The 27,475-nt window shown below is 44.5% G+C and overlaps 1 protein-coding gene across 1 annotated transcript; it reads right to left on the bottom strand.

The window, feature by feature from the left end:
- Window positions 1-1,443: 1,443 nt before the first annotated feature.
- LOC139555220 (protein tyrosine phosphatase type IVA 3) lies at window positions 1,444-23,892 on the bottom strand. The gene is made up of 6 exons (XM_071368834.1): window positions 23,665-23,892; window positions 22,136-22,738; window positions 21,309-21,401; window positions 6,200-6,330; window positions 3,156-3,230; window positions 1,444-2,885 (listed from the first exon to the last, which is right to left on the bottom strand). Exons 2-6 carry the CDS (start codon window positions 22,238-22,240, stop codon window positions 2,768-2,770), a joined length of 522 nt encoding a protein of 173 aa, XP_071224935.1. The 5' UTR covers window positions 22,241-22,738; window positions 23,665-23,892; the 3' UTR covers window positions 1,444-2,767.
- Between the last annotated feature and the right edge of the window lie 3,583 nt (window positions 23,893-27,475).

The following is a 27,475-nucleotide window of genomic DNA, read 5'->3' as shown; positions in this document are numbered from 1 at the left end:
CCGGTTGCGATAAAACAAGTATAGTGTAGAGAATAATTGTCCCATCTCAACCGCTGTGAAATATTTTCAGCTGTTTTGAACCTGGTGTACAAAGCAAAAATGCCACTTAACAGGAAGCATAGAAACAGATCTATAATTCACATTTCTATATGAATTTGGTCGGGTAGCCCAAAAAGTGACATATTGCAGCTTTAAGTGGAAAAGCCCTGGCACACTTGAATAAGAATAATCACATTGAAAAGACATGTCTAGATGCACAAAAGTTGGATTGTGTTCAGAGCTGGCTGAACACCAGGTGGTGGTCAGGGACACATTGCTGATTTCTCCTCAGTCTGCGATCAGGTTACTGAAACCACATACAGTGGCAACATCAATACTCCGCCCACAAGTCTGCAGTAAAGGTGTGTTGTCGGAGCAAGAGGGACCTTTTTTCATGCCTAGCTTTTGAGGAATGTGTTTTGTGGCTTCATAAATGCTAGCCAGCAAGCTTATTTAGAAAAACTGTTTTTGTTTAGCGGTTAGTGTTGAGTTGTCAGATTTAGCTTACAGCGTGGGAAAAGGGCATCTAGACACTGGATGCATTTAAATATAGGTGTAGAAGCATGACGTGTTCGGATTTCCATAAGCTGCATAAACTGTCAAGTCTAGACATGGCGTTAGTTGGGGGGGCGTTCAGCAGGGATTTCCATGCAGTGATGGGAGTCACAAGGAGGATATTGTAAGTAAGTCTTCTGATACAGATCTCCTTTACTGGATGAGAACACTCACAGATCTCACTGGGTCTGTTCTAAATAGCACCCTATTCCCTATATAGTGTCCTACTTTCGACAGGGTGCCATTTGGGATACAGCCTGGGAATCGAAACCAAACCGTTTGGATTCTCTCCCATCTGGGGAAGGGAAACAGGGCCCTGGTCCTGCTGAAGTGGAAGAATGGAATATGAGCATGGGCCCCTACACACAGTAGAGACTACCAAATTTGAGAAAGGGATTCTTTCATCCAATCAGTTATTTTACTCGTCTACACCTAAACATGTGGCCAACCTTCAGGGGACATGTTAACACCAGGTATAAACAGGGCTCTTGAAAGCCCTTTCCTCAGGTCAATCCCCCTTTAAGTCTTGAGGTCAACCCATAACTCAAAGGCACCATCTACTTGGCAAAACAGGTATTTTTACTTTGTCATACTCTAACAAAATTGTTTATTATTAATACAGCTAATTATACCATATTTTGGATCGAGTCCATCGAAGTTAAATCCACACCCTGTAGTTACTCATTACGTCCAGCAGGTGGAAGCATTTCTTGGAGTAATTAAAGTAGTGAGTCAATCAAAACAAAGTGGATGACTGCTACTGCTGTGTCAAATTTTCACGCTCCTCTTACATAATCCAATGTCTCACACTACTCCCACTCAGCTCATCACACCAGACAGCACCAGGAATGAGCAGTTCCATGACTGAAACACTTTATTTCTATACAGCTGAAGGTGGTTTCTTCAAAAGGCAGACAGAAGGCGACTACAATGCGGAGAACAGAGACAAGGCTGTGTGTCTGGTGAGGTGTAAACTGACTACACCTGTACAAGAGTTGACCTGATAGAGAAACTGGGCAAGAAAACAACACAGAACGTGCATTCATTCTGGTTGGCCTAACCAACTATGCCAATGGGGGCGGGTGGGGTAAACCAAATCAAAGTGCTTCGACGTGACCCTTGAATTCAGCAACAGCTTTTAACTCCCTGCGAGTAGACTCAACGCACAGCTGCCGTGTAACAAAGTATGGTAGAGAGAGGAACACGTATTCAGTACAGGATATGACCATAGACTTAGCGCCACAAAGTGCTCTACTATGTCCCTTAGGTACAGATCTAGGATCAGCTTACCCTCCCCAAATCCTAACCTTAAACATTAGTGGGGAAACTGCAAAACTGACCCAAGATCAGAGTCTAGGGGCAATTTAACCCTACTTCCTCCCATACACACGTGAGCCAGTGTAAGTGAATAACCGTCCTACCTAGGCTAACATCAGTTACAAAATTGAGGTACAGTACAAATAAACCTGTTGGTTATCATCCAAGTGCACCCCACCCTTTTCCTGTAACCATCCCAACCCCTCTGTTCTCATCTGCAAGCCCACTGAATATTCAAGCTAGAAAAGGGGCATCATGACAAAAATATATTACAGTAAACATCAGGTCATTGGAACAAGGAGTGAACAGAACAGCCCAGTACCTACTCTAGGCAGGGCGAAAAAGGGCAACCAGGCACAATTTTTTTTTCTTTTTTCCCCCCCATGATTCACATTGGTTTTATATTCATACAGCTAAAGCTGTCTGTCTTTCAGACCATGAGTTGAGGCGCTACCACCGTTTGGTAGTAAGGGGTGTTGGAGGTACAATTACCAAGTCAAGTCATTTGCGGCGAGGCACCACCCAATGGTTATGATGGAGTTCAATGTGGCGACGTCCACCATCCATTCCAAGCTACCTTCACCTGGCTCTTGGATAAAAAGTCAGATTCAAGGAGGTCTTGGCTGGATCCATCGACCCCCCCCCCCAGTAAGCACTGTCATTAGGCACCAGGGAGACATCACACCCTTCCTTTGGTGGAGCTGCTCAGTTAATGATTTATAAATCCAATAGTTCTCAAAAGTTCAGTCACAAAGTGCATTGGCTGTGGACTCGTCCGTCGTCGTCGGTATCCATTCGGGTCAGATCAGTCGGTGGCAGGCAGTTGATTGGCTGAGCAGGAGAGGGGTGGGGGGGGTCACATGATGCAGCACTTGTTCTTGAAGATGTGTGGGTCTTTGTAGCGCAGTCTCTGTTTGGGTCGGTACTTCTCCAGGTAGGTCAGCTGCTTGCTGTTGATCGCCCCTCGGCGCTTCCTGGAAAACAAAAAAACATGGATATTGAAGAACGAACTACAGTAAGAGAACTGAGCTCAACAGACCTCATCTGAAGAGGTTCATATCCTCTCTAATAATAGGGCCACTTGTTCAAAACAGACAGATGCATTTAAATCAGTCAAAAAAGGTGTGTCTGACAGCCATGACAATGAACGCAAGAGCAACAAGTTTCATAACATGACCGCAGTAGATCAAGAGAGTTTGGCAGAATCCAGAACAGAAGAACGGAAAGAGAGGAGGGATACTCACTGTCTGATGAACTGGATGGCGTCCTCATACTTCATACCACTCTCGATCAGAGCCAACGCCACCAGCACCGGGGCTCTGCCAAGACAGAACATCCACAGCAGGCCAGTCAGAAACAATCACTTCACTAACTGATATAGAAAGATGACTTTCTTAGATTCCTTTCCAGATGGGATGCAAATGGTCCCAAAGCTTCATTCAGGCCCTCCGGCACCAAAATGATCTATTGAAACCAATATGATTTTAGGCAGGGTACAATAGAGAAGGGGATAGATAGGGGGCCAAGGCCAACAAATGGTAGGGGACACACTGCTATACCTTACTGTACAGAACAGAATAACCTGTGGCTGGATAGGACAGTGACTCCTTCAGAATACGAGGGCCAGAGTACAGCTGGTGAGTGGTGCCCTTTACTGAAACAGTGAAAGCTTGGGACATGGAGGGTGAAGTTGCTCCTAGATGCTGATCTGGGATCAGTTCAGCATTTCCATCACTAATGGTTATGGTTAGCATTGGGGAAGGAGAAGCTAGATCTGTACCCAGATAAAAACTTCGCCCCAGAGTGTGTGGGACATAGAAAGGCAAAGTGTGAGACAATGGCTGTGTGTGTGTGCACTCCCATACACAACCTTCTCAAACAGAGCATCCCTTACAAGGCACAGACAGAGCTATGTGCTTTCAGCCAGACAAACTTACACTAACCTGTTTAATCCACAAAAGCTTTAGCTCAACACTGCTTACTAATAGGGTTAAGGGAAGGGGGCTCGTTCCGCCATAACCTCAGAGTTTTGGGTCTTTTTAATGAGGAGCGGGGATAAAGATGTGTAAGTCGCCAAAAAAAACATGGCAATTCTCAGAATAACCAGGAATACAATATTCTGTGAACGTGTCAAAACAAATCAATCATGGGCCATTAAGGTTTTTAACTGTTAGACACACAAATCCAAAACACTTAACCTAAACTTAAGCCTGCAAACCCCTCAGTGAGCCTTCGCTCAGAGAAAAAGGGTGCTGAAACAGTCTTTCCCATTTGAAACGTATGAAAATAAATAAGTTGGGCCAAGAAAACATTGGCACCCTTTCAAAAGCTTAGGCTAGCTCCTTGGGGAGAAGGGAGACGTGCGTCAGAGATGGGGTTATACTGCCACCAAACCAGACTGCCAGGGTTATACTGCCCCCAAACCCAGACAACCAGGGTTATACTGCCACCAAACCAGACTGCCAGGGTTATACTGCCCCCAAACCAGACTGCCAGGGTTATACTGCCCCCAAACCCAGACAGCCAGGGTTTCACTGCCCCCAAACCCAGACAGCCAGGGTTTCACTGCCCCCAAACCAGACTGCCAGGGTTATACTGCCCCCAAACCCAGACAGCCAGGGTTATACTGCCCCCAAACCCAGACAACCAGAGTTATACTGCCCCCAAACCCAGACAGCCAGGGTTATACTGCCCCCAAACCCAGACTGCCAGGGTTATACTGCCCCCAAACCCAGACTGCCAGGGTTTCACTGCCCCCAAACTAGACTGCCAGGGGCGGGGGCCCCCTCCCACCATGTCACTCGGTTTATGACTCTACCCCTACTACGTTCTGTTGGACTGTTTGTTTGTGTGTGTGTGTGCGCACCACACTCTCTAATAAGAAGAAGAGCAGCAGCCACACTGTGTTACAAAGTCTGATCAGTATAATACTGTCCTATTGTTCAAAAACATGTCCCAGTGGGGAGGGACACCAACTGTCCCAGTGGGGCGGGACACCAACTGTCCCAGTGGGGCGGGACACCAACTGTCCCAGTGGGGCGATTGCTAGCTAGAATGGCTCACTTTCTCCCTTCACAGCTTCAAAACGACAGGAGGGAAAGTTAGCCTATCCCTGCTGCAGACAGAGGGGTGGATCCAGGGTCATCTCTAGTTACTGGGTTGCTGGGCTGGGGCCTGATATAAACACTCGATGGAATGGGATGGAACAGCAGATTCAATTATAGGGTATTGGCCCCCGCTCTGCTCCGACTGGGGCCGGGCCTGATCCCAGCTAAAAGGTCATGGAAAGAGCCCAGCGTACGTACAGTGAAGAGGGGAGCGCAAAAACAAATGCCTCCTTCCTGTTTCGTCTTCAGACTTCACCCCCCGGTGCCTCTAATAATACTGTGGGATTACTGAATTGCTGCAGCACGGGAGCACCAAGGGGACTGTTTGTGTTGACTTTGGCCCAGTGCTAGGCTAGCTAGCTAGCCCTCAGAGAGAAGGGGAGACAGGGAGGGGGTCTGAGTCTACAGACAGGTCTAGAAGAGGTTGTTCAGTTTGATGGGGTGGGCAGCTATGCATTAGCCTGGTCCCATATCTTTTTGTGATTTCTTGCCAACTCCTTTGGTTATTGTCACACCAGCACACACAGATCTGGGACCAGGCTACCTCATTGTGGCTGTGTACAGGAAGAGTGGGTACTGGGAAAACTCACGCTGAAGCGCTGAGCTAGAAGGATACTCGCCGCCATGATCTGTCTTACTCAGAAGGCCCCTGTTCCTTTCCCTAGAGATTAACAATGGTTATGTCCCAAACGGCACCATATATAGTGTACAGGGAATGGTGCCACTTGGGACGCAACCAGAGGTGCCTATCCTATCCTTGAACCTGGAGAGGTGTGGGCACAGTGAGAATGAGCCTCCCTTGACCCAGGTTTAACCAACTGACTGGCAGATAAACTTGGTAAGCACTGTGCAAAGCTCAGTGACAGTCAACACAACCTCTTTGGATCCGGTTCCCTGTGATACCTTGTTAACCTTAAATCAAAAATGTCCCCTTGATCTGATTATAGGCAATGATATGTATGAATACTCAAACACTGTTGTCCATTCACTACAGAGCATCCTACTGGTCCCCGAATACAGAGTATCAATAATAATAATAATAGCCATTTAGCAGATGCATATACCCAAAGTGACTTACAGTCATGTGTGCATACATTTTAAATATAGGTGGTCCCGGGAATCAAACCCACTATCATGGTGTTATGAGCACCATGCTCTACCAACTGAGCTGGTCCCCTCACCTGCCCAGTCCAGCCACACAGTGCACGGCTACGCAGCAGCCTGGATCCTCTAGGAAACGGGACCTTAGCAGACTCAGCCAGTCCTCCACCACCTTAGAGGGAGGGGGCGCGCCGTCGTCAAACTGCCAGTCCTGGGGAGAGAGAGAGAGACTGAGGCCTTAGGGCTCAGACACACCAATCGCATTTGCTGGCTGAGAGTACTTAGCACCTCTGAACATAATTAGCGCACCGATTTTACATGTAGAATCTTGTGAAAACGATCGGCAGATTAACGCTAGATCTACTTTTGGTGCGATGTGTTCGAGCATTAATGACACGATGCTCCTGGGAAATAGTATGGTTTGGAATCTCATGCATAGCACTTTGGAATGTTGTGTTGACTGTACTGGAAGTGTTCTCTATTGTCATTTTCTAAGCTTCACAAAGTTGTTTAAAATGAAAGTTCAGCTGACCACAGTGGTGAAAACATTGGTTTGCATGCCACTGCAATGCCAAGCACACTAGGATTGGGCAGTATACCGTATACCAGGGTATTTGGGATGGTTTTTCAATACCATTGAAACTATTTATTTGAAGTTTTTCAATACATTTTAATATTTGTAGCAATTCTTTAAAGTAAATATCTGCATTTAACTTGTGTAATAGATTAGGAGATAAAGCAGATTGTGTTCTTCATTTCACCTGTCACATTATTTTACAGTATGAAGCTTACTTAGTTCCCCAGAACAGGTTATCCAGTCACGTGTTTGTTTGTAAATAGCACAACGGGTGAAAGCGGGAGCAGGTAAGTCCGGCTGTGTATTGACAGGTGTCGTGTTTTTTTGCTTCAACAGAGTGATCAGGGACGTGCAACTATAGTTTTCCTTCACAGAAAATACATTAATGCAACACATTCAGCAGAAAATAGATTCATTTTCATCAGATGACAACAGAAGTGCAATGCTATTTGGCTGGCAGCCACAAGTAAATGAGCTTACAATGAAAAAGCTAACACTATGCATGTCCATCATATTTCTAATGTGTAGGCCTATCATAAAAATAATGTAGCCAGCTATATTTCAATTTTTTTGCTTAAAGTTAATCTTGCATTTTACCTGAGAAATAGGCTGGCTACAAAGAGAAAAGCACCGGAGAACAGTAGCTACAGTACAAATCAGTTAGAGCGCTGTCTGCTCATCTGAACAGAATTAGTCTGATGCCGAGCAGAAATTACAATAAGAAGCATTTTAGATCTGTGCTTACAAATCGCAGCAAGATACACTATATATACACTATATACACACAGTGCAATCGGAAAGTATTCAGACCACTTCACATTTTCCACATTGTTACGTTACAGCCTTATTCTAAAATGGATGAATTTTTTAAAACACAACACCCCTGCTGAAAAACATACCCACAGCATGATGCTGCCACCACCATGCTTCACCGCAGGGATGGTGCCATGTTTCCTCCAGACGTGATGCTGGCATTCAGGCCCAAGAGTTCAATCTTGTTTCTCATGGTCTGGAAGTCTTTAGTTGCCTTTTGGCAAACTCCAGACGGGCTGTCATGTGCTTTTTACGGAGTAGTGGCTTCCGTTTGACCACTCTACCATAAAGGCCTGATTGGTGGAATGCTGCAGAGATTGTTTGTCCTTCTGGAAGGTTCTCCCATCTCCACGGAGGAACTCTGGAGCTCTGTCAGAGTGACCATCGGGTTCTTGGTCACCTCCCTGACCCTTCTCCCCCGATTGCTGAGTTTGGCCAGGCGGCCAGCTCTAGGAAGAGAGTCTTGGTGGTTCCAAACTTCTTCCATTTAAGAATGATGGAAGCCACTGTGTCCTTGGGGACATTCAATGCTGCTGAAATGTTTTGGTACCTTTCCCCAGATCTGTGCCTCGCCACAATCCTGTCTCGGAGCTCTACGGACAATTCCTTCGACCTCATGGCTTGGTTTTTGCTCTGACGTGCACTGTCAACTGTGGGACTTTATTTGGACAGTTGTTTGCCTTTCCAAATCATGTCCAATCAATTTAATTTATCACAGGTGGACTCCAATCAAGTAGTAGAAACATCAAGGATGATCAATTTAAACAGGATGCACCTGAGCTCAATTTCGAATCTCATAGCAAAAGAAGGTCTGAATACTTATGTAAATCAGGTACAGTTGAAGTCGGAAGTTTACATAGGTTGGAGTCATTAAAAGTCTTTTTCAACCACTCCACAAATTTCTTGTCAACAAACTATAGTTTTGGCAAGTCGGTTAGGACATCTACTTTGTGTATGACACGTAATTTTTCCAACAATTGTTTAGACAGATTATTTCACTGTATCACAATTCCAGTGGGTCAGAAGTTTACATACACTAAGTTGACTGTGCCTTTAAACAGCTTGGGAAATTGCAGAAAATGATGTCATGGCTTTATAATCTTCTGATAGGCTAATTTACATAATTTGAGTCAATTGGAGGTATACTTGTGGATGTATTTCATGGCCTACCTTCAAACTCAGTGCCTCTTTGCTTGACATCATGAGAAAAATCAATAGAAATCAGCCAAAACCTCAGAAAAAAATTGTAGATCTCTACAAGTCTGGTTCATCCATGGGAGCAATTTCCAAACGCCTGAAGGTACCACGTTATTCTGTACAAACAATAGTATGCAAGTATAAACACCATGGAACCATGCAGCCGTCATACCGCTCAGGAAGGAGAAGCGTTCTGTCTCCTAGAGATGAACGTACTTTGCTGCGAAAAGTGCAAATCAATCCCAGAACAACAGCAAAGGACCTTGTGAAGATGCTAGAGGAAACAGGTACAAAGGTATCTATATCCACAGTAAAACGAGTCCTATATCAACATAACTTGAAAGGCCGCTCAGCAAGGAAGAAGCCACTGCTCCAAAACCGCCATAAAAAAGCCAGACTACGGGTTGCAACTGCACATGGGGACAAAGATCGTACTTTTTGGAGAAATGTCCTCTGGTCTAATGAAACAAAAATAGAACTGTTTGGCCATAATGACCATCGTTATGTTTGGAGGAAAAAGGGGGAGGCTTGCAAGCCGAAGAACACCATCCCAACCGTGAAGCATGGGGGTGGCAGCATCATGTTATGGGGGTGCTTTGCTGTAGGAGGGACTGGTGCACTTCACAAAATAGATGGCACCATGAGGCAGGAAAATTATGTGGATATATTGAAGCAACATCTCAAGACATCAGTCAGGAAGTTAAAGCTTGGTCGCAAATGGGTCTTCTAAATGGACAATGACCCAAAGCATACTTCCAAAGTTGTGGCAAAATGGCTTAAGGACAACAAAGTCAAGGTATTGGAGTTGCCATCACAAAGCACTGACCTCAATCCTATAGAAAATGTGTGGGTTGAACTGAAAAAGTGTGTGCGAGCAAGGATGCCTATAAACCTGACACAGTTACACCAGCTCTGTCAGGAAGAATGGGCCAAAATTCACTCAAATTATTGTGGGATGCTTGTGGAAGGCTACCCGAAACGTTTGACCCAAGTTAAACATTTTAAAGGCAATGCTACCAAATACTAATTGAGTGTATGTAAACTTCTGACCCACTGGGAATGTGATGAAAGAAAATAAAATCTGAAATAAATAATTCTCTGTACTATTATTCTGACATTTCACATTCTCAAAATAAAGTGGTGATCCTAACTGACCTAAGACAGGGAATTTTTACTCTGATTAAATGTCAGGAATTGTGAAAAACGGAGTTTAAACTTATTTGGCTAAGGTGTATGTAAACTTCCGACTTCAACTGTATGTTTAAAAAAAATATATACACAAAATTAGCAAAAATGTCTAAAAACCTGTTTTTGTTTTGTCATTTTAGGGTATTTTATGGAGATTTGAGGGGGGAAAGTATTTAATACATTTTAGAATAAGGCTGTAACGTAACAAAATGTGGAAAATGTAAAGGGGTCTGACTACTTTCCAAAGGCACTGAATAAAAGTATGTGGACACCCCTTCAAATTAGTGGATTCGGCTATTTCAGTCACGCCCGTTGCTGACAGGTGTATACAATCAAGCACACAGTCATGAAATCTCAATAGACAAAAATTGGCAGTAGAATAGCCTTAGTGAAGAGCACAGTATCAGCCACAGTGGTTTGGACTCAGGGCCTGTTGATCTACAGTCACAGTAGTCTGGACCCAGGGCCTGTTGATCTAGTCACAGTATCAGCCACAGTGGTCTGTACCCAGGGCGTGTTGATCTAGTCACAGTATCAGCCACAGTGGTCTGTACCCAGGGCCTGTTGATGTAGTCACAGTATCAGCCACAGTGGTCTGTACCCAGGGCCTGTTAATCTCCAGGGAGGGAGGGACAAACCTGGCTGGCTGTCTGGGGAGCGTTTAAAATGCATCACTAACTCATACCTCTCAACAATAGTCCCACATACAGTACCAGTCAAAAGTGTGGACACACCTACTCATTCCAGGGTTTTTCTTTATGTTTACTATTTTCTACATTGTAGAATAATAGTGAAGACATCAAAACTATGAAAAAACCCATATGGAATCATGTAGTAACCAAAAAAGTGTTAAACAAATCAAAATATATTTTACATTCTTCAAAGTAGCCACCCTTTGCCTTGACAACATTGCACATTCTTGGAATTCTCTCAACCAGCTTCACCTGGAATGCTTTTCCAACAGTCTTGAAGGAGTTCCCACATACGCTGAACACTTGTTGGCTGCTTTTCCTTCCCTCTGCAGTCCAACTCATCCCAAACCATCTCAATTGGGTTGAGGTCGGGTGATTGTGGAGGCCAGGTTATCTGATGCAGCACTCCATCACTCTTCTTCATGGTCAAATAGCCCTTACACAGCCTGGAGGTGTTTTGGGTCTTTGTCCTGTTGAAAAACAAATTATAGTCCCACTAACCAGATGGGATGGCGTATCGCTGCAGAATGCTGTGGTAGCCATGCTGGTTAAGTGTGCCTTGAATTCTAAATAAATCACTGACAGTGTCACCAGCAAAGCACCCCCACACCATCACACCTCCTCCTCCATGCCTCACGGTTGGGAACCACACATGCGGAGATCATCTGTTCACCTACTTTGCGTCTCACAAAGACACGACGATTGGAACCAAAAATATAAAATGTTGGATCAGACAAAAGAACAGACTTCCACCGGTCTAATGTCATTGCTCCTGTTTCTTGGCCCAAGCAAGTCTATTCTTCTTAGTGGTGTCCTTTAGTAGTGGTGTCCTTTAGTAGTGGTTTCTTTGCAGCAATTCGACCATGAAGGCCTGATTCAGTCTTCAATGAACAGTTGATGTTGAGATGTGTCTGTCACTTGAACTCTGTGAAGCATTTATTTGGGCTGCAATTTCTGAGGTTGGTAGCTCTAATGAACTTATCCTCTGCAGCAGAGGTAACTCTGGGTCTTCCTTTCCTGTGGCAGTCCTCATGAGAGCCAGTTTCATCATAGCGCTTGATGGTTTTTGCAACTGCACTTGAAGAAACGTTAAAAGTTCTTGAAATTTTCTGGATTGACTGACCTTCATGTCTTCAAGTAATGATGGACTGTCGTTTCTCTTTGCTTATTTGAGCTGTTCTTGCCATAATATGGACATGGTATTTTACCAATAGGAATAATCTTCGGAATACCACCCCTACCTTGTCACAACACAACTGATTGGCTCAAACACATTAAGAAGGAAAGACATTCCACAAATTACCTTAAACCTGTTGAGGATGGGGGCGCTGTTGTGGCTATTTATGCTAATCGTGTAATTTTTTGAAACGGCTTCCCACAAAGTTCTTGATCGTACAATATGCATATTATTATTATTATTGGATAGAAAACAGTCTATAGTTTCTATAGGAGTTGAAATTTTGTCTCTAAGTGGAACAGAGCCCATTCTACAGCAATTTCCCTGACATGGAGTCAGAATTCAGAAATTTTGGCCACTGTTCTGGAGTCAGTTAAAAGGGCACTGTTATTGCTATGACTATACGGACACTGCTTACGTCTTCCCCTGGATGTCTTTACGTGATGACGATTTGAATGGGGTCGATTGCGCGTTCACAGGCACTATAAATTAAAAAACCCTGAGGCTAGTCACTCTTTTGGAGCTGCGTCATGCGCCTAGAGGACACCGACCCGCACCTGTTCCAAGCATTAGTGGAGGGAGTAATATTACTCTGGTCATGTTTCTACTCGTTATGGGAGTTAAAAACATCATAAGGTAGTTAATTTAAAGCGTTTTATAGCAATTTATATCCGTTTAGTGCGATTTTGGGACATTTATTTCTGAAACGCTGTGAATTGCTGGGCACGCTTCCAGTTCATCCCGAACGCAGTTGGCATTTCCACATGGCAAGAGGACAGCTTTCCACCAAAAGACGATTGGACCCAAGAAAGGATCCTTTGCCCAAGATACCGATGGAAGAACAGCTCAAAGTAGGACATTTTTATTATGATAAATCGTGTTTCTGTCGAAAAATGTTAGTGGCTTCGGACGCCATGTTTTTTGACGTAGCTTCGCTTGGCGCAAGCTGTATTGAAAAGTAAGGATAATTTAAAAAATGTAATTCCGCGATTGTATTAAGAATTAAATTGTCTATCAATCCCTGTCCACCCTATATTTTTTAGTCACGTTTATGAGTATTTATGTATAAGAGTAGATCACTGTCTAAGTGGCGCACAGACTTTTTCTGACCAGCTGAGCTACATTTCACATTGTCTAACCATGATTTTGGTGGCTAAATATAAACATTTTCGATCAAACTCTATATGGATTGTGTAATATGATGTTACAGGAGTGTCATCTGAAGAATTCTGAGAAGGTTAGTGAAAAAATTAATATATTTTGGCGATGTTTACTTTTATCGCTCACTTTGGCTAGAATCAATGCTGGGCTGCTATGTGCTATGTGCTATGCTAATATAACGATTTATTGTGTTTTCGCTGTAAGACACTTAGAAAATCTGAAATATTGTCTGTATTCACAGGATCTGTGTCTTTCGATTCGTGTATGCTGTGTATTTTTACGAAATGTTTGATGATTAGTAAGTAGGTAAACACGTTGCTCTAAGTAGTTTTTCTATTCCATTTGTGACGGTGGGTGCAATTGTAACCTATGCCATCTACCTGAAATATGCACTTTTTTCTAACAAAACCTATCCCATACCATAAATATGTTATCAGACTGTCATCTGATTAGTTTTTTTCTTGGTTAGGGGCTATAAATATCTTAGTTTAGCCGAATTGGTGATAGCTACTGGTGTTGGTGGACAAATAAAAGATGGTGGATTATGCTAATGTGTTTTTAGGTAATAGATGTACATCTTTACATATTGTGTCTTCCCTGTAAAACATTTTAAAAATCGGACATGTTGACTGGATTCACAAGATCTGTGTCTTTCATTAGCTGTATTGGACTTTAATGTGTGAAAGTTAAATATTTAAAAAAAATTTTTTTTTTGAATTTCGCGGCACTGGTTTTTCAGTGGGGGTGGGGGGGGAGTGCCGCTAGCGGCACTCTCATCCTAGACAGGTTAAGGCACACCTGTTAATTGAAATGCATTCCAGGTGAATACCTCATGAAGCTGGTTGAGAGAATGCCAAGAGTGTGCAAAGCTGTCATCTAGGCAAAGGGTGGCTACTTTGAAGAATCTCAAATACAAAATCTATTTAGATTTTTTTTAAACTTTTTTGGTTACTACATGATTCCATGTGTTATGTCATAAAAAAAATTCCTTCACTATTATTTTACAATGTAAAAAATAGTAAAAATAAAGAAAAACCCTGGAATGAGTAGGTGTGCCCAAACTTTTGACTGGTACTGTAGGTGTGTCATTTATATTAAACAGTGTGGAATTACCATGGTAGCACCTAAGAGAGGAGGGAGTAGGCCTTTGATGAGGAAGCAGAGACCAAGAGTCTCTTACCCCCACAAAGCCCACACACGTGTACGCACGCACGCACACACACATAATCCTACCAGGCAGCTGGGGCGGCAGCCACCACCAAAACAGACCATCTCTCATTTGGAGGTTAGGCTATTTATTTGCCTTGGGCCGTGTCTTACTGTTTTCCTAGGCTTTCTAGCATCAGCTCCTGAAGGCTAAATATTTGCAGTGTAGTACATGTTGTAAGCTGCTGCATGATGTTGGCTGAGGTAATATGGGCTCAACAGGGCAGGAACAACAGCAGCATTGGCCTACTTCAGAAACGAGGTATGATCACGCGCATGCGCACCTCGCATACTGGCGCACACACACACAGGGTTCCGTTCCGGTCAACGTGACCTCGGAATGCTTTTTAGAATGTCATAGATACAAGATGACCTGCAATACCATGCTCTCAACACACAGAACATACTGTTCACATTAACTATCCAATTATGAGACCCTAGCTGTGAAATCCTGTAGCCAAGGCAACTCACTGCCTCCAGAGCATCAAATCGCAGTGGAGACATTGAATAAACATACAATTCACTATAATCAATTCCTAGTTAACAGTGATATCCCAATTGAGTTCACACTTCAACTGAAAAACTTCACATCACCTGTTTCTTCCCTATTACAACAGTTATTCAACAGTTGAAGCAGCCTTTAAGAAGAACAGCCATCCTCCCAGGTCTCCGTCCATGTGAGTGGAGTTCTAGGCAAAACACCCTGCAGGCCAGACAGATAGAGCTATGATAACAGAGTACAGCTCTATCCATCTGTCTGGCCCTAGCTTCATTGTTGTTGTCAATATTTTGGGGCACTGGACAGCTGATTGCTTAAAACTTCTTCGGGGTAGGGGGCAGCATTTTCACTTTTGGATAAATAGCATGCCCAAATTCAACTGCATGCTACTCATCCCCAGAATATAAAATATGCATATTATTAGTAGATTTGGATAGAAAACACTCTGAAGTTTCTAAAACTGTTTGAATCATGTCTGTGAGTATAACAGAACTTATGTAGCAGGCAAAACCCAGAGGACAAACCATTCAGATTCTTTTTTAGGTCACTGTCTTTTCAATGGTTTTCATTGGGACACCAGATTTCTAAGGGACTTGTTTGCAGTTCCTACCGCTTCCACTGGATGTCACCAGTCTTTGGAAATTGGTTGAGGTTTTTTCTTTGTGTAATGAAGAAGTACGGCCATCTTAAAATGAGGGTCACTTGAAGTAAATTGTTTGAGAGGCACATTACCAGAAAAGTTGCGTCAGTTTGTTTTCTTTTTGTATTGAACACAGATCATCCCGTCTTCAATTTGATCGATTATTAACGTTTAAAAATACCTAACGTTGTACTACAAAAGTAGTTTGAAATGTTTTGGTAAAGTTTACATGTAACTTTTGATATATTTTGTAGTGATGTTGCGCAAGTTGGAAGCTGTGTTTTTTCTGGATGAAACGCGCCAAATAAATTGACATTTTGGATATATATCGACGGAATTAATCGAACAAAAGGACCATTTATGTTTATGGGACATATTGGAGTGCCAACAAAAGAAGTTCGTCAAAGGTAAGGCATGAATTATATTTTTTATTTCTGCGTTTTGTGTCGTGCCTGCAGTGTTGAAATATGCTACTCTTTGTTTACTGTTGTGCTATCATCAGATAATAGCATCTTATGCTTTCGCCGAAAAGCCTTTTTGAAATCTGACATGTTGGCTGGATTCACAACGAGTGTAGCTTTAATTTGGTATCTTACATGTGTGATTTAATGAAAGTTTGATTTTTATATAATTTTATTTGAATATGGCGCTCTGTATTTTCCCTGGCTATTGGCCAGGTGGGACAATTGCGTCCCACCTACCCCAGAGAGGTTAATAGAGTACGAGCCCTTTGACTAGATCTCTCCAGATTTCCCCAATATCCCTACAGAGATAAAGGAGAGGGTGGGAGGTAGCAGAGGTGTCATTCCCATAGGGGGCACAGGGACACGTGCATCTTCAGATTTGTCCTGTTTAAAATAAATGCATCTGTAATACTACTAGCCACCTAGCAATTGTATGAAGTTGGCTTTAGCTAGCCCAGCCAACTAGCTACCAAGAAGCCATTTCAGGCTACTAAAACACAGGCTAGTGTTTTAGTACTATATCTCTTGACACAATGATGAAAATAATCATGGCCTCTAAACCTTCAAGCTGCATACTGGACCCTATTCCAACTAAACTACTGAAAGAGCTGCTTCCTGTGCTTGGCCCTCCTATGTTGAACATTATAAACGGCTCTCTATCCACCAGATTTGTACCAAACTCACTAAAAGTGGCAGTAATAAAGCCTCTCTTGAAAAAGCCAAACCTTGACCCAGAAAATATAAAGAACTATCGGCCTATATCGAATCTCCCATTCCTCTCAAAAAAAAATTTAAAAAGCTGTTGCACAGCAACTCACTGCCTTCCTGAAGATAAACAATGTATACGAAACGCTTCAGTCTGGTTTTAGACCCCATCAAAGCACTGAGACTGCACTTGTGAAGATGGCAAATGACCTTTTAATTGCGTCAGACCGAGGCTCTGCATCTGCCCTTGTGCTCTGCCACTGTCCTCATGCTCTGCATCTGTCCTCATGCTCCTAGACCTTGGTGCTGCTTTTGATACCGTCGATCACCACATTCTTTTGGAGAGATTGGAAACCCAAATTGGTCTACACGGAAAAGTTCTGGCCTGGTTTAGATCTTATCTGTCGGAATGATATCAGTTTGTCTCTGTGAATGGTTTGTCCTCTGACAAATCAACTGTAAATTTCGGTGTTCCTCAAGGTTCCGTTTTAGGACCACTATTAATTTCACTATATATTTTACCTTCGGAAACATAATGTTAACTTTCACTGCTATGCGGATGACACACAGCTGTACATTTCGATGAAACATGGTGAAGCCCCAAAATTGCCCTCGCTGGAAGCCTGTGTTTCAGACATAAGGAATGTTCTACTTTTAAACTCGGACAAAACAGAGATGCTTATTGTAGGTCCCAAGAAACAAAGAGATTATCTGTTAATTAATCTTGATAGTTGTACAGTCGTCTCAAAAAAACTGAAGGATCTCGGCGTTACTCTGGACCCTGATCTTTCTTTTGACGAACATATCAAGATTGTTTCAAGGACAGCTTTTTTCCATCTAAGTAACATTGCAAAAATCTGAAACTTTCTGTCCAAAAATGATGCAGAAAAATGTATCCATGCTTTTGTCACTTCTAGGTTAGACTACTGCAATGCTCTACTTTCCGGCTACCCAGATAAAGCACTAAATAAACTTCAGTTAGTGCTAAACACGGCTGCTAAAATCTTGAATAGAACCAAACAATTTGATCATATTACTCCAGTGCTAGCCTCTCTACACTGGCTTCCTGTTAAGGCAAGGGCTGATTTCAAGGTTTTACTGCTAACCTACAAAGCATTACATGGGCTTGTTCCTACCTATCTTTTTCCGATTTGGTCCGGCCGTACATACCTACACGTACGCTACGGTCACAAGACGCAGGCCTCCTAACTGTCCCTAGAATTTCAAAGCAAACCCTGCTGGTGGCAGGGCTTTCTCCTATAGAACTCCATTTTTATGGAATGATCTGCCTACCCATGTGAAAGACGCAGACTATGTCTCAACCTTTAAATCTTTATTGAAGACTCATCTCTTCAGTAGGTCCTATGATTGAGTGTAGTCTGGCCCAGGAGTGTGAAGGTGAATGGAAAGCAACGAACCGCCCTTGCTGTCTCTGCCTGGCCGGTTCCCCTCTCTCCACTGGGATTCTCTGCCTCTAACACTATTACAGGGGCTGAGTCACTGGCTTACTGGTGCTCTTCCATGCCGTCCCTAGGAGGGGTGCGTCACTTGAGTGGGTTAAGTCACTGACGTGATCTTCCTGTCTGGGTTGGCGCACCCCCTTGGGTTGTGCCGTGGCGGAGATCTTTGTGGGCTATACTCGGCCTTGTCTCAGGATGGTAAGTTGGTGGTTGAAGATATCCCTCTAGTGGTGCGGGGGCTGTGCTTTGGCAAAGTGGGTGGGGTTATATCCTTCCTGTTTGGCCCTGTCCGGGGTATCGTCGGATGGGGCCACAGTGTCTCCCGACCCCTCCTGTCTCAGCCTCCAGTATTTATGCTGCAGTAGTTTGTGTCTCGGGGAGCTAGGGTCAGTCTGTTATATCTGGAGTATTTCTCCTGTCTTATCCGGTGTCCTGTGTTAATTTATGTATGCTCTCTCTAATTCTCTCTTTCTTTCTTTCTCTCTCTCGGAGGACCTGAGCCCTAGGACCATGCCTCAGGACTACCTGGCCTGATGACTCCTTGCTGTCCCCAGTCCACCTGGCCGTGCTGCTGCTCCAGTTTCAACTGTTCTGCCTGCGGCTATGGAACCCTGACCTGTTCACCGGACGTGCTACCTGTACCAGACCTGCTGTTTTCAACTCTCTAGAGACAGCAGGAGCGATCTATTTACATCTATATTTTTCATAGCTGTCTATATACCACCGCAGACCGATGCTGGCACTAAGACCGCACTCAATGAGCTGTATATGGCCATAAGCAAACAGGAGAATGCTCATCCAGAGGCGGCACTCCTAGTGGCTGGGGACTTTAATGCAGGGAAACTCAAATAAGTTTTACCTAATTTCTATCAGCATGTTAAATATGCAACCAGAGGGAGAAAAAACTAGACCACCTTTCCTCCACACAGACGCGTACAAAGCTCTCCCTCGCCCTCCATTTGGTAAATCTGAATATAATTCTATCCTCCTGATTCCTCCTTACAAGAAAAAACTAAAGCAGGAAGCACCAGTGACTCGGTCAATGAGAAAGTGGCCAGATGAAGCAGATGTTAAGCTACAGGACTGTTTTTCTAGCAGGGTAGGGAACAACACATCCGCAACGCTGATCCTCAACACGGGGGCCCCTCAGGGGTGCGTGCTCAGTCCCCTCCTGTACTCCCTGTTCACTCATGACTGCATGGCCAGGCACGACCCACCAACACCAACAACAAGTTTGCCGATGACACAACAGTGGTAGGCCTGATCACCGATGAGACAGCCTATAGGGAGGGGTTCAGAGACCTGGTCGTGTGGTGCCAGGACAACAACCTCTCCCTCAACGTGATCAAGACAAAGGAGATGATTGTAGACTACAGGAAAAGGAGGACCGAGCACACCCCCATTCTCATCGACAGGGATGTAGTGGAACAGGTTGAGAGCTTCAAGTTCCTTGGTGTCCACATCACCAACAAACTACCATGGTCCAAACACACTAAGACAGTTGTGAAGAGGGCACGACAAAGCCTATTCCCCCTCAGGAGATTGAAAAGATTTGGCATGGTTCCTCAGATCCTCAAAAAAGTTCTACAGCTGCACCATCGAGAGCATCCTGACTGGTTCCAGCACTGCCTGGTATGGCAACTGCTCGGCCTTTGACCGCAAGACACTACAGAGGGTAGAACATACGGCCCAGTACATCACTGGGGTCAAGCTTCCTGTCAACCAGGACCTCTATATCAGGCGGTGTCAGAGGAAGGCCTAAAAATTGTCAAAGACTCCAGCCACCCTAGTCATAGACTGTTCTCTCTGCTACCGCACGGCAAGCGGTACCGGAGCACCAAGTCGAGGTCCAAAAGGCTTCTTAACAGCTTCTACCCCCAAGCCATAAGACTCCTGAATAGATAATCAAAGGGCTACCCAGACCCCTCTTTTACGCTGCTGCTATCATCTATGCATAGTCACTTTAACTCTACATGTACATATTACCTCGACTAACCAGTGCCCCCACACTGGTAACCGCCTGTATATAGCCTCACTTGTTATTTTACTGCTGCAGTTTAATTAATTTGTTACTTTTACCAACAAAAAAAAGTACACTTATTTGTATTTTTTTTCTTAACTTCTTAAAGCATTGTTGGTTAAGGGCTTCTAAGTAAGCATTTCACTGTTGTATTCGGCACATGTGACAAATAACATTTGATTTGAATCTTGCCCTGGAGGCAGAACTGGGCGTTAGATGGGCCAACGGCAAAGTCAATATTGGCTCTATCACAAAAATGAATGACAACAAAATTGTGCATTTAAAAAAATCTTAATTTAAGGTTAGGGTTAGGCATTAGGGTTAGCAGTGTGGTTAAGGTTAGAATCAGATTGTGGCTGTGCCAGCTAGTGACCACTCTGCAGAGCTGCAGAGTGTTTGAAAAATTCTAAATTCTCCAACTTCAGGACAGAGGGCCTGGGGGCCACTCCAGACATCCCCTCAGCCGTCCTCACGTACTTTGTGCCCCCTCAGATTTTTCGGGTGCATGACGCCCCCCAGACAAAGGCTACCCCCTCCCAGGCATTCACTTCTGTTTTTCTGGATGCTGGAGAGCTATTGCCAATTGCCATGATCCTCAATGTTTTCCAGGGCTCAGGCAGAAAGCTAAGTATGTCCTTCACATAAACAAAAATCCAGGGTCTTGTGTTTACTTAACCTCGTCCCCAGGCTATTGCGCACGGCGCATATAAGACTGGGATATCAACGATTAAAAGTTGGCCTTAGTGGGATTGACCATAGAATTCAATGGGTGTGACCTACTGAGTAAAGTATTTGTCATCATTGTGTTTTGTGGGAGATAAAGCCAATATCTTTCTGTATTGGACTAACAAAGGCCAAGTTTGACACATTGGTACACCAGACTCTTCTCCCATTTGGGTGGAAGTGTCTGGCGACAAGATTAGTGCTTACGTAATGAGAGAGAAAAAAATGGAGATGTGGAGGCCGTGCGGAGTAACCAGGCTCTGCAGCTGCCATGGCAACGATGGAACGTTGACGTATGGGTAATCAGAAACAGTGTGTCTTCGAGTTCAGATACTGGTCCGAGTTGTGTGTTTAGGGGTGACCCAGATGAGTCTTCGAAGGGGTATTGGCTGTTATCAGGATGTTGGGTGTATATCAGTATTTATGCATGCATGTGTGCCTGTGTTTACGTGCATATAAGGACCGGGTGTGCTCCAGGAATTTGCCCCCCCATCTACCTCAGCCCCCACTGAACACAGCGCAGTTTGTTTGGTAACACTCTGCCCCCTCCTTCCCTCCCTCGTCGTGTCTTTCGGGGGAATCAGTAAGGGAAGTCTTGTCTGAGACACTCCCCTCTACTCTTCACAGGGAAATGTGAGGGACATGTGACCCTGTGGTCTGTACTCACCACCACGGTGATGCCGTCCTTCTCCAGCGGAGCCTTGTCATAGGTGACCTCACACACTCTCACCACCGTCGTGGCTCCGTACTTCTTAAGGTCCTACAGGGGGGGGGGCAAGTTAGGTTAAAAGTAACTCACACTGTGTGTGGGGGGAGGGAGGGGACAAGTTAGGTTAAAAGTAACTCACACTGTGTGTGTGTGTGGGGAGGGAGGGGGCAAGTTAGGTTAAAAGTAACTCACACTGTGTGTGTGTGTGAGGGGGGGGGGGGGGGGGGTACGCGTATGTTTACAAATATAGCCTATATGTCTGCATGCACATGTTCATATGGTAGAACAGGAGTAAACAAACAAACAGGAGTCTGATCGAGTTATTTTGAAGGGTTCTGTCTGTCTGCCTCCTCTCACCGCCTGGTTGTCCGAAGGTGGCACCAGGACAAGTCGCCATAGAAACGGAGGCTTTGTGAAATCAGGAGCCTGCGAGCGCACTGTTGTTATCATCCCTCTGTACTGTTTTATCAGTGTAGAAACAGTGTGGGGAGGAGGGGCTTGGAGCAGGATCGAAATAATGTAGTAGTGCAACCAAAGCGCGCGTGAACACACAGAGAGAGAGAGAGACAGAGAGAGAGAGAGACAGAGAGAGAGAGAGACAGAGAGAGAGAACAGAGAGAGAGACAGAGAGAGAGAACAGGGAGAGAGAGAGAACAGAGAGAGAGAGAACAGAGAGAGAGAGAGAACAGAGAGAGAATAAAGAGGGAGGATGAGAGAGATAAAGGAGAGATAAAGGAGAGAAAAGAACAATGGAGAAAGAGAGGGCTGGATAGAGCAGTCCTCACCTCGATGAAGCTGTTCAGGGTGGAGTTGGTGGGGTTGTGCGTGATGAGTAGCCGCATGTTCTTGTAGCACACCTCGGCCGGCGCCGGCCGGTTCATACGGGCCATGTTGACAACCGTTACCCAGCTGGGGGAGCGAATGCAACACGGACAGGGACGCACAGGGGACACAAACTGGTGGACCACGGACGCCACGGTAGCTGGTGGGCTAAACTCCTCCGAAAACTCCTCTTCAATCCTCTTCTCAGTCCTTTCCCTCCTTTGAAAAGATCCGTCCTCGGGTTGGTCGATTCTCTGGTTGTCACTATGGTTGGTTTAGATGAGGAAGAGCGTAGCCACGGTCTTGGGGCTTTCACTGAAGAGTAGTGGAATAGTTAGTCCAATCACCCCATTAGAGTTCCTGAGAGAGGGTCTTATGGTGAGAGATCTAAGGGGGTGGAGAGTCCTGGGAGGCAGGGAGCCCTTCAGTGCAGGGTAGTAGGCGGAGAAGGCAGAGCAGTGGGCATCCTCCCCTGGATCAGCCTATGCCCTGGGATGTTGAGCGTGACAGTAGTCTCCAGTCTTCTGCAAGAACGCCATCAAAAGCACAGCGCCAAGGGTGTACAACTGTGTGGAGCCAAAGGGGAAGGGGCAAAGAAAGACAGAAGAGAGTTATCCCTGATAAATCTGAGACAAACAAGATATTGGCTGCCTCCTGACTGTAGAACTGATTACACAATGATGTTTCCCTCGCTTTCTCTCATTCCCCAACTAGCACTATGTAAATAAACTGATTGATGATGTGCAACATCAAATAATGGTCTAATGTTTCAATGAGCAACAAGGGCATTCATTTCACCTCCAGTCACTGTTTTCATTTCCTTAACTAATTTGCTACATTAGATATGCTGGAAATCAACATAATAACAAGCATGCCAATTATTTAAAAAATATCACATAAAACTGACTTTATCATCTGCTCTACCAACTACAATACTTCTTCTGTGCAAAAAAAAAACATTTGAAAAAAATTCTTTACAATTGCCCACATCCATCCTGATTCAATAATAACATTATTAGCCTACAGCTATGCATTGTGGAACATTGCATTGATGACACACACACTTATACAGATTGAACTATATTTTGAGGATATAAAGTTAATCTGTGCAATCAAAAAGAGACGACAAACACCCCACCCCCCCCCCCAAAAAAAGGCGCACCTTTGTTCACTCCTGCGAGTTAAAACTCCCGGTGTGAACAAAACATAATACTAGTCCACATCATAGCCATATATTTAGAATATGTCTCTGGTCCACATCCACAAAATTTTCCAACTGCTCCTCGAATAATGAATACGACACAGACAGACCAAACAGTTATCTTGCGGAACAGCGTTCAGTTTGTACAGGGTCGATAATAAACCCTACATAACCCTCGAATAACAAGCGCACGCTGATTATAATGAGAGAAGAGACCTATGTGGCCAAACGAGTTTATGCGCCCGTCTCTACCTCTCTCTCGTTGCTCTATCCCCTCCCGGTGCCGCTTACCTTACGCAGCTCCCTGATCGGAATTCAGCCTGTTGTTCCCAATAGAATACAGCCGAAACCAAAATGCCTTTTTCTCAGACTCGGTTGAGACAGTTCAGACTTGATTTATGGCACGTAGCACATTGTAGCCTACTCCGCTACACTCTGTCGGTCTGCAACTCCTATCACAGCAAATCAGACACAGCCTCCTCTACTCATACGAGAGGGAGGGAGAGCCACCCCTCATACGAGAGGGAGGGAGAGCCACCCCCAACTATATATTCCACCCCATTTTTATTATTCAGTTCTCATCTCAGTATTTCCCTGAAACCGCTAAAAGTTGCTCACTTGCAGCACGAAATCAACATTGTGAAGAATGTCTTAAACTTTCTGTCACTACTAAATCTTGTATTTATTATTCTACTTGACGCATTCATGTCGCCCGAGTTCGTAGAGGTTATGAGAGAGTAGGGTTGCACATTTTGGGGAATATTCAGAGGTGGAAACTCTCCGTGGGAATATATGGGAATTAACGGAAATATATGCAAATTAATATTAATACAATTTAAATGTAGATTTTTTTGCATTGGATATATTTACCATATCATATGGAGACAGAAACATTAACCTTAAGTATACATAACTGCAAATGATTAAATCGTTCCAATTGAAGAAAAAAAATGTTTAGTTATGAATTGAACATGAATTAAATGTGTTCACTCTTCACATGGGATGATTTCACTGAACAACAAAAGAAAGGGAATATTGAATGATCCATCACATCTCCCAAAAACGTTTTCAACATACATCTGTAAAATTATAGTCTAGAAACTAAAGCTTTGGTTGTCTTCATCTCAGGCTTCCATGTCTTCTCCCTGGACCTCCTCAATGACCACCTCTTGAACATCAGACTCTGAGGCCTCATCTTCACTGTCACTTTCCAACCTTGTTTAGGATGGCTCGTTGTCAGGCTCAAAAAGCCTCAAATTTGCCTGGATGGCCACCAATTTTTCAACCCTTGTATTGGTCAGCCTATTGTGTGCTTTGGTGTGTGTTCCCAAACAAGGACCAGTTGCGCTCTGAGGTGGCTGATGTTGGTGGGATTTGGAGGATGATGGAGGCAACAGGGGGAAGAGCCTCAGATTCACAAAGTCCCTTCCACCAGGTGGCTGATGAGATATGTTGGCACGACTGCCATATTGCATCTCCATCCCAAAGCCCTTGCTTGGAAGTGTACTTAGCCAGACTGCCAAGAACCTTGCCCTCATCCAGGCCAAGGTGGCGAGACACGGCAGTGATGACACCATAGGCCTTGTTGAACTCTGCACCAGACAGGATGCTCTTGCCAGCATACTTGGGGTCCAACATGTACGCTGCAGCGTGTATGGGCTTTTATTTCATTTTTATTTCACCTTTATTTAACCTTATGTCATGCAATAAAATGCAAATGAATTACTTAAAAATCATACAATGTGATTTTCTGGATTTTTGTTTTAGATTCCGTCTCTCACAGTTGAAGTGTACCTATGATGAAAATTACAGACCTCTACATGCTTTGTAAGTAGGAAAACCTGCAAAATCGGCAGTGTATCAAATACTTGTTCTCCCCACTGTATGTACTCTGAAGATAGATGGGGGGGCAATCAATTCACATATGGTGTCCAGGGCACAGCTGGCGGCTAAAGGGGGTCTATAACAAGTGACAACGTTTAGAGACTTGTTTCTGGAAAGGTGGATTTTTATAAGTAGAAGCTCGAATTGTTTGGGCACAGACTTGGATAGCATGACAGAACTCTGCAGGCTAACTCCGCCCCCTCTGGCAGTTCTATCTTGTCAGAAAATGTTATAGTTAGGGATGGAAATTTCAGGATTTTTGGTGGCCTTCCTAAGCCAGGATTCAGACACGGCTAGGACATCCGGGTTGGCGGAGTGTGCTAAAGCAGTGAATAAACCAAACTTAGGGAGGAGGCTTCTAATGTTAACATGCATGAAACCAAGGCTTTTACGGTTACAGAAGTCAACAAATGAGAGCACCTGGGGAATGGGAGTGGAGCTAAGCACTGCAGGACCTGGATTAACCTCCACATCACCAGAGGAACAGAGGAGGAGTAGGATAAGGGTACGGCTAAAGGCTATAAAGCTGGTCGTCTAGTGCGTTCGGAACAGAGAGTAAAAGTAGCAGATTTCTGGGCGCAGAAGAATAGATTCAAGGCATAATGTACAGACAAGGGTATGGATGGATGTGAGTACAGTGGAGGTAAACCTAGGCATTGAGTGACGATGAGAGAGGTTTTGTCTCTAGAGGCACCATTTAAGCCAGGTGAGGTCCCCGCATGTGTGGGGGGTGGAACAAAAGGGCTAGCAAAGGCATATTGAGCAAGGCTGGAGGCTCTACAGTGAAATAAGACAATAATCACTAACCAAAACAGCAATAGACAAGGCATATTGACATTAGGGAGAGGCACGTTTAGCCGAGTGATCATAGGGTCCTGTGACTAGCTAGGCGAGCTAGAGACACGGCGATTCAGACAGCTAGCGGGCTGGGGCTAGCAGGCTAGCGGATGGGCCTCCAGGGGGACATCGGAACGGAAGAGCCTGTTGAAACCCCCTCGGACGGGTACGTCGGCAGACCAGTCGTGATGGATCGGCGGGGCTCTGTGTCGGCAGTAAAGGGGTCCAGGCCAATTGGCAAAATAGGTATTGTAACCCAAGAATTGGCTGATGGACCTCTTCGGCTAGCCGGGAGATGGGCCTAGCTCCAGGCTAGCTCCAGGCTAACTGGTGCTTGCTTTGGGACAGAGACGTTAGCCAAGAGTAGCCACTCTGATAGCAGCTAGCTAGCAGTGATGATCCGGTGTAAAGGTTCAGAGCTTGCGGTAGGAATCTGGAGATGTGGTAGAGAAAAAGCAGTCTGATATGCTCTGGGTTGATATCGCGCTGTGCAGACTGGTAGGAATTGACCGGGCTGAGGCTGGCTGATGTCCGAGTTAACGGTGATGACCGCTAGCAGTGGCTAACTGACCACTAGCTAGTTAGCTGGCTAGCTGCTGATGGGGGTTCTGGTTCTAAAGTATAAAAATAGCAGATCCATACCACATTGGGTGAGGCGGGTTGCAGGAGAGCATGTTCAGTCCGTAGATGGAAATTGAGATTAAAAATGTATATATTTTGTATATATACGAAATATATACGAAGAAAACGATATATACATGGGACGGGACAAGACAAAACAGACGTCCAACTGCTACGCCATCTTGGAGATGGCAGACGTCTTCACGCTTTTTGATGTATTTCAGAACTGCAGTTTCCTCTGCTTGGAGCAACAGTTAAGTGGGCAGGGCAGTACGGATTTCTGCAAGCAGAGTCTAAACATCAGACAGGATGGCATTGTCTCCCTCAATTCATGCAATGGCTACTGCTATAGGTTTCAGGAGTTTTAGGCATAATCCAGGAGGATCCTCTTGATGGGGTTGTCCATATCGGCAGACTGTGATATGGCCATTTCTTGGAGAGACTCCTTTCCCTCCAGGAGACTGTCAAACATGATGACAACACCACCCCAACGAGTTTTGCTGGGCAGCTTCAATGTGGTGCTCTTATTCTTCTCACTTTGCTTGATGAGGTAGATTGCTGCTATAACTTGATGACCCTTCACATACCTAACCATTTCCTTGACTCTCTTGTAGAGTGCATCCATTGTTTTCAGTGCCATGATGTCCTTGAGGAGCAGATTCAATGCATGAGCAGCACAGCCAATGGGTGTGATGTGAGGGTAGGACTCCTCCACTTTAGACCAATCAGCCTTTATGTTCGCAGCATTGTCTGTCACCAG

Source organism: Salvelinus alpinus, chromosome 26, assembly GCF_045679555.1.
Source record: "Salvelinus alpinus chromosome 26, SLU_Salpinus.1, whole genome shotgun sequence".
In the NCBI taxonomy this organism is placed as follows: domain Eukaryota; kingdom Metazoa; phylum Chordata; class Actinopteri; order Salmoniformes; family Salmonidae; genus Salvelinus; species Salvelinus alpinus.
The sequence above is the reverse complement of the archived record's forward strand: the minus strand, read 5'-3'. Positions and strand labels throughout refer to the sequence as shown.

Excerpts from the sequence above, each read along its gene's own strand:
- LOC139555220 (XM_071368834.1), bottom strand. The coding sequence starts at position 22,240 with ATGGCCCGTATGAACCGGCCGGCGCCGGCCGAGGTGTGCTACAAGAAC. Across the intron at positions 6,331-21,308 it reads AGGACGGCATCACCGTGGTG|GACTGGCAGTTTGACGACGG; the intron begins GTGAGTACAGAC and ends CTCTCTCCCCAG. Across the intron at positions 3,231-6,199 it reads TGTGTGGCTGGACTGGGCAG|AGCCCCGGTGCTGGTGGCGT; the intron begins GTGAGGGGACCA and ends CTGTCTTGGCAG.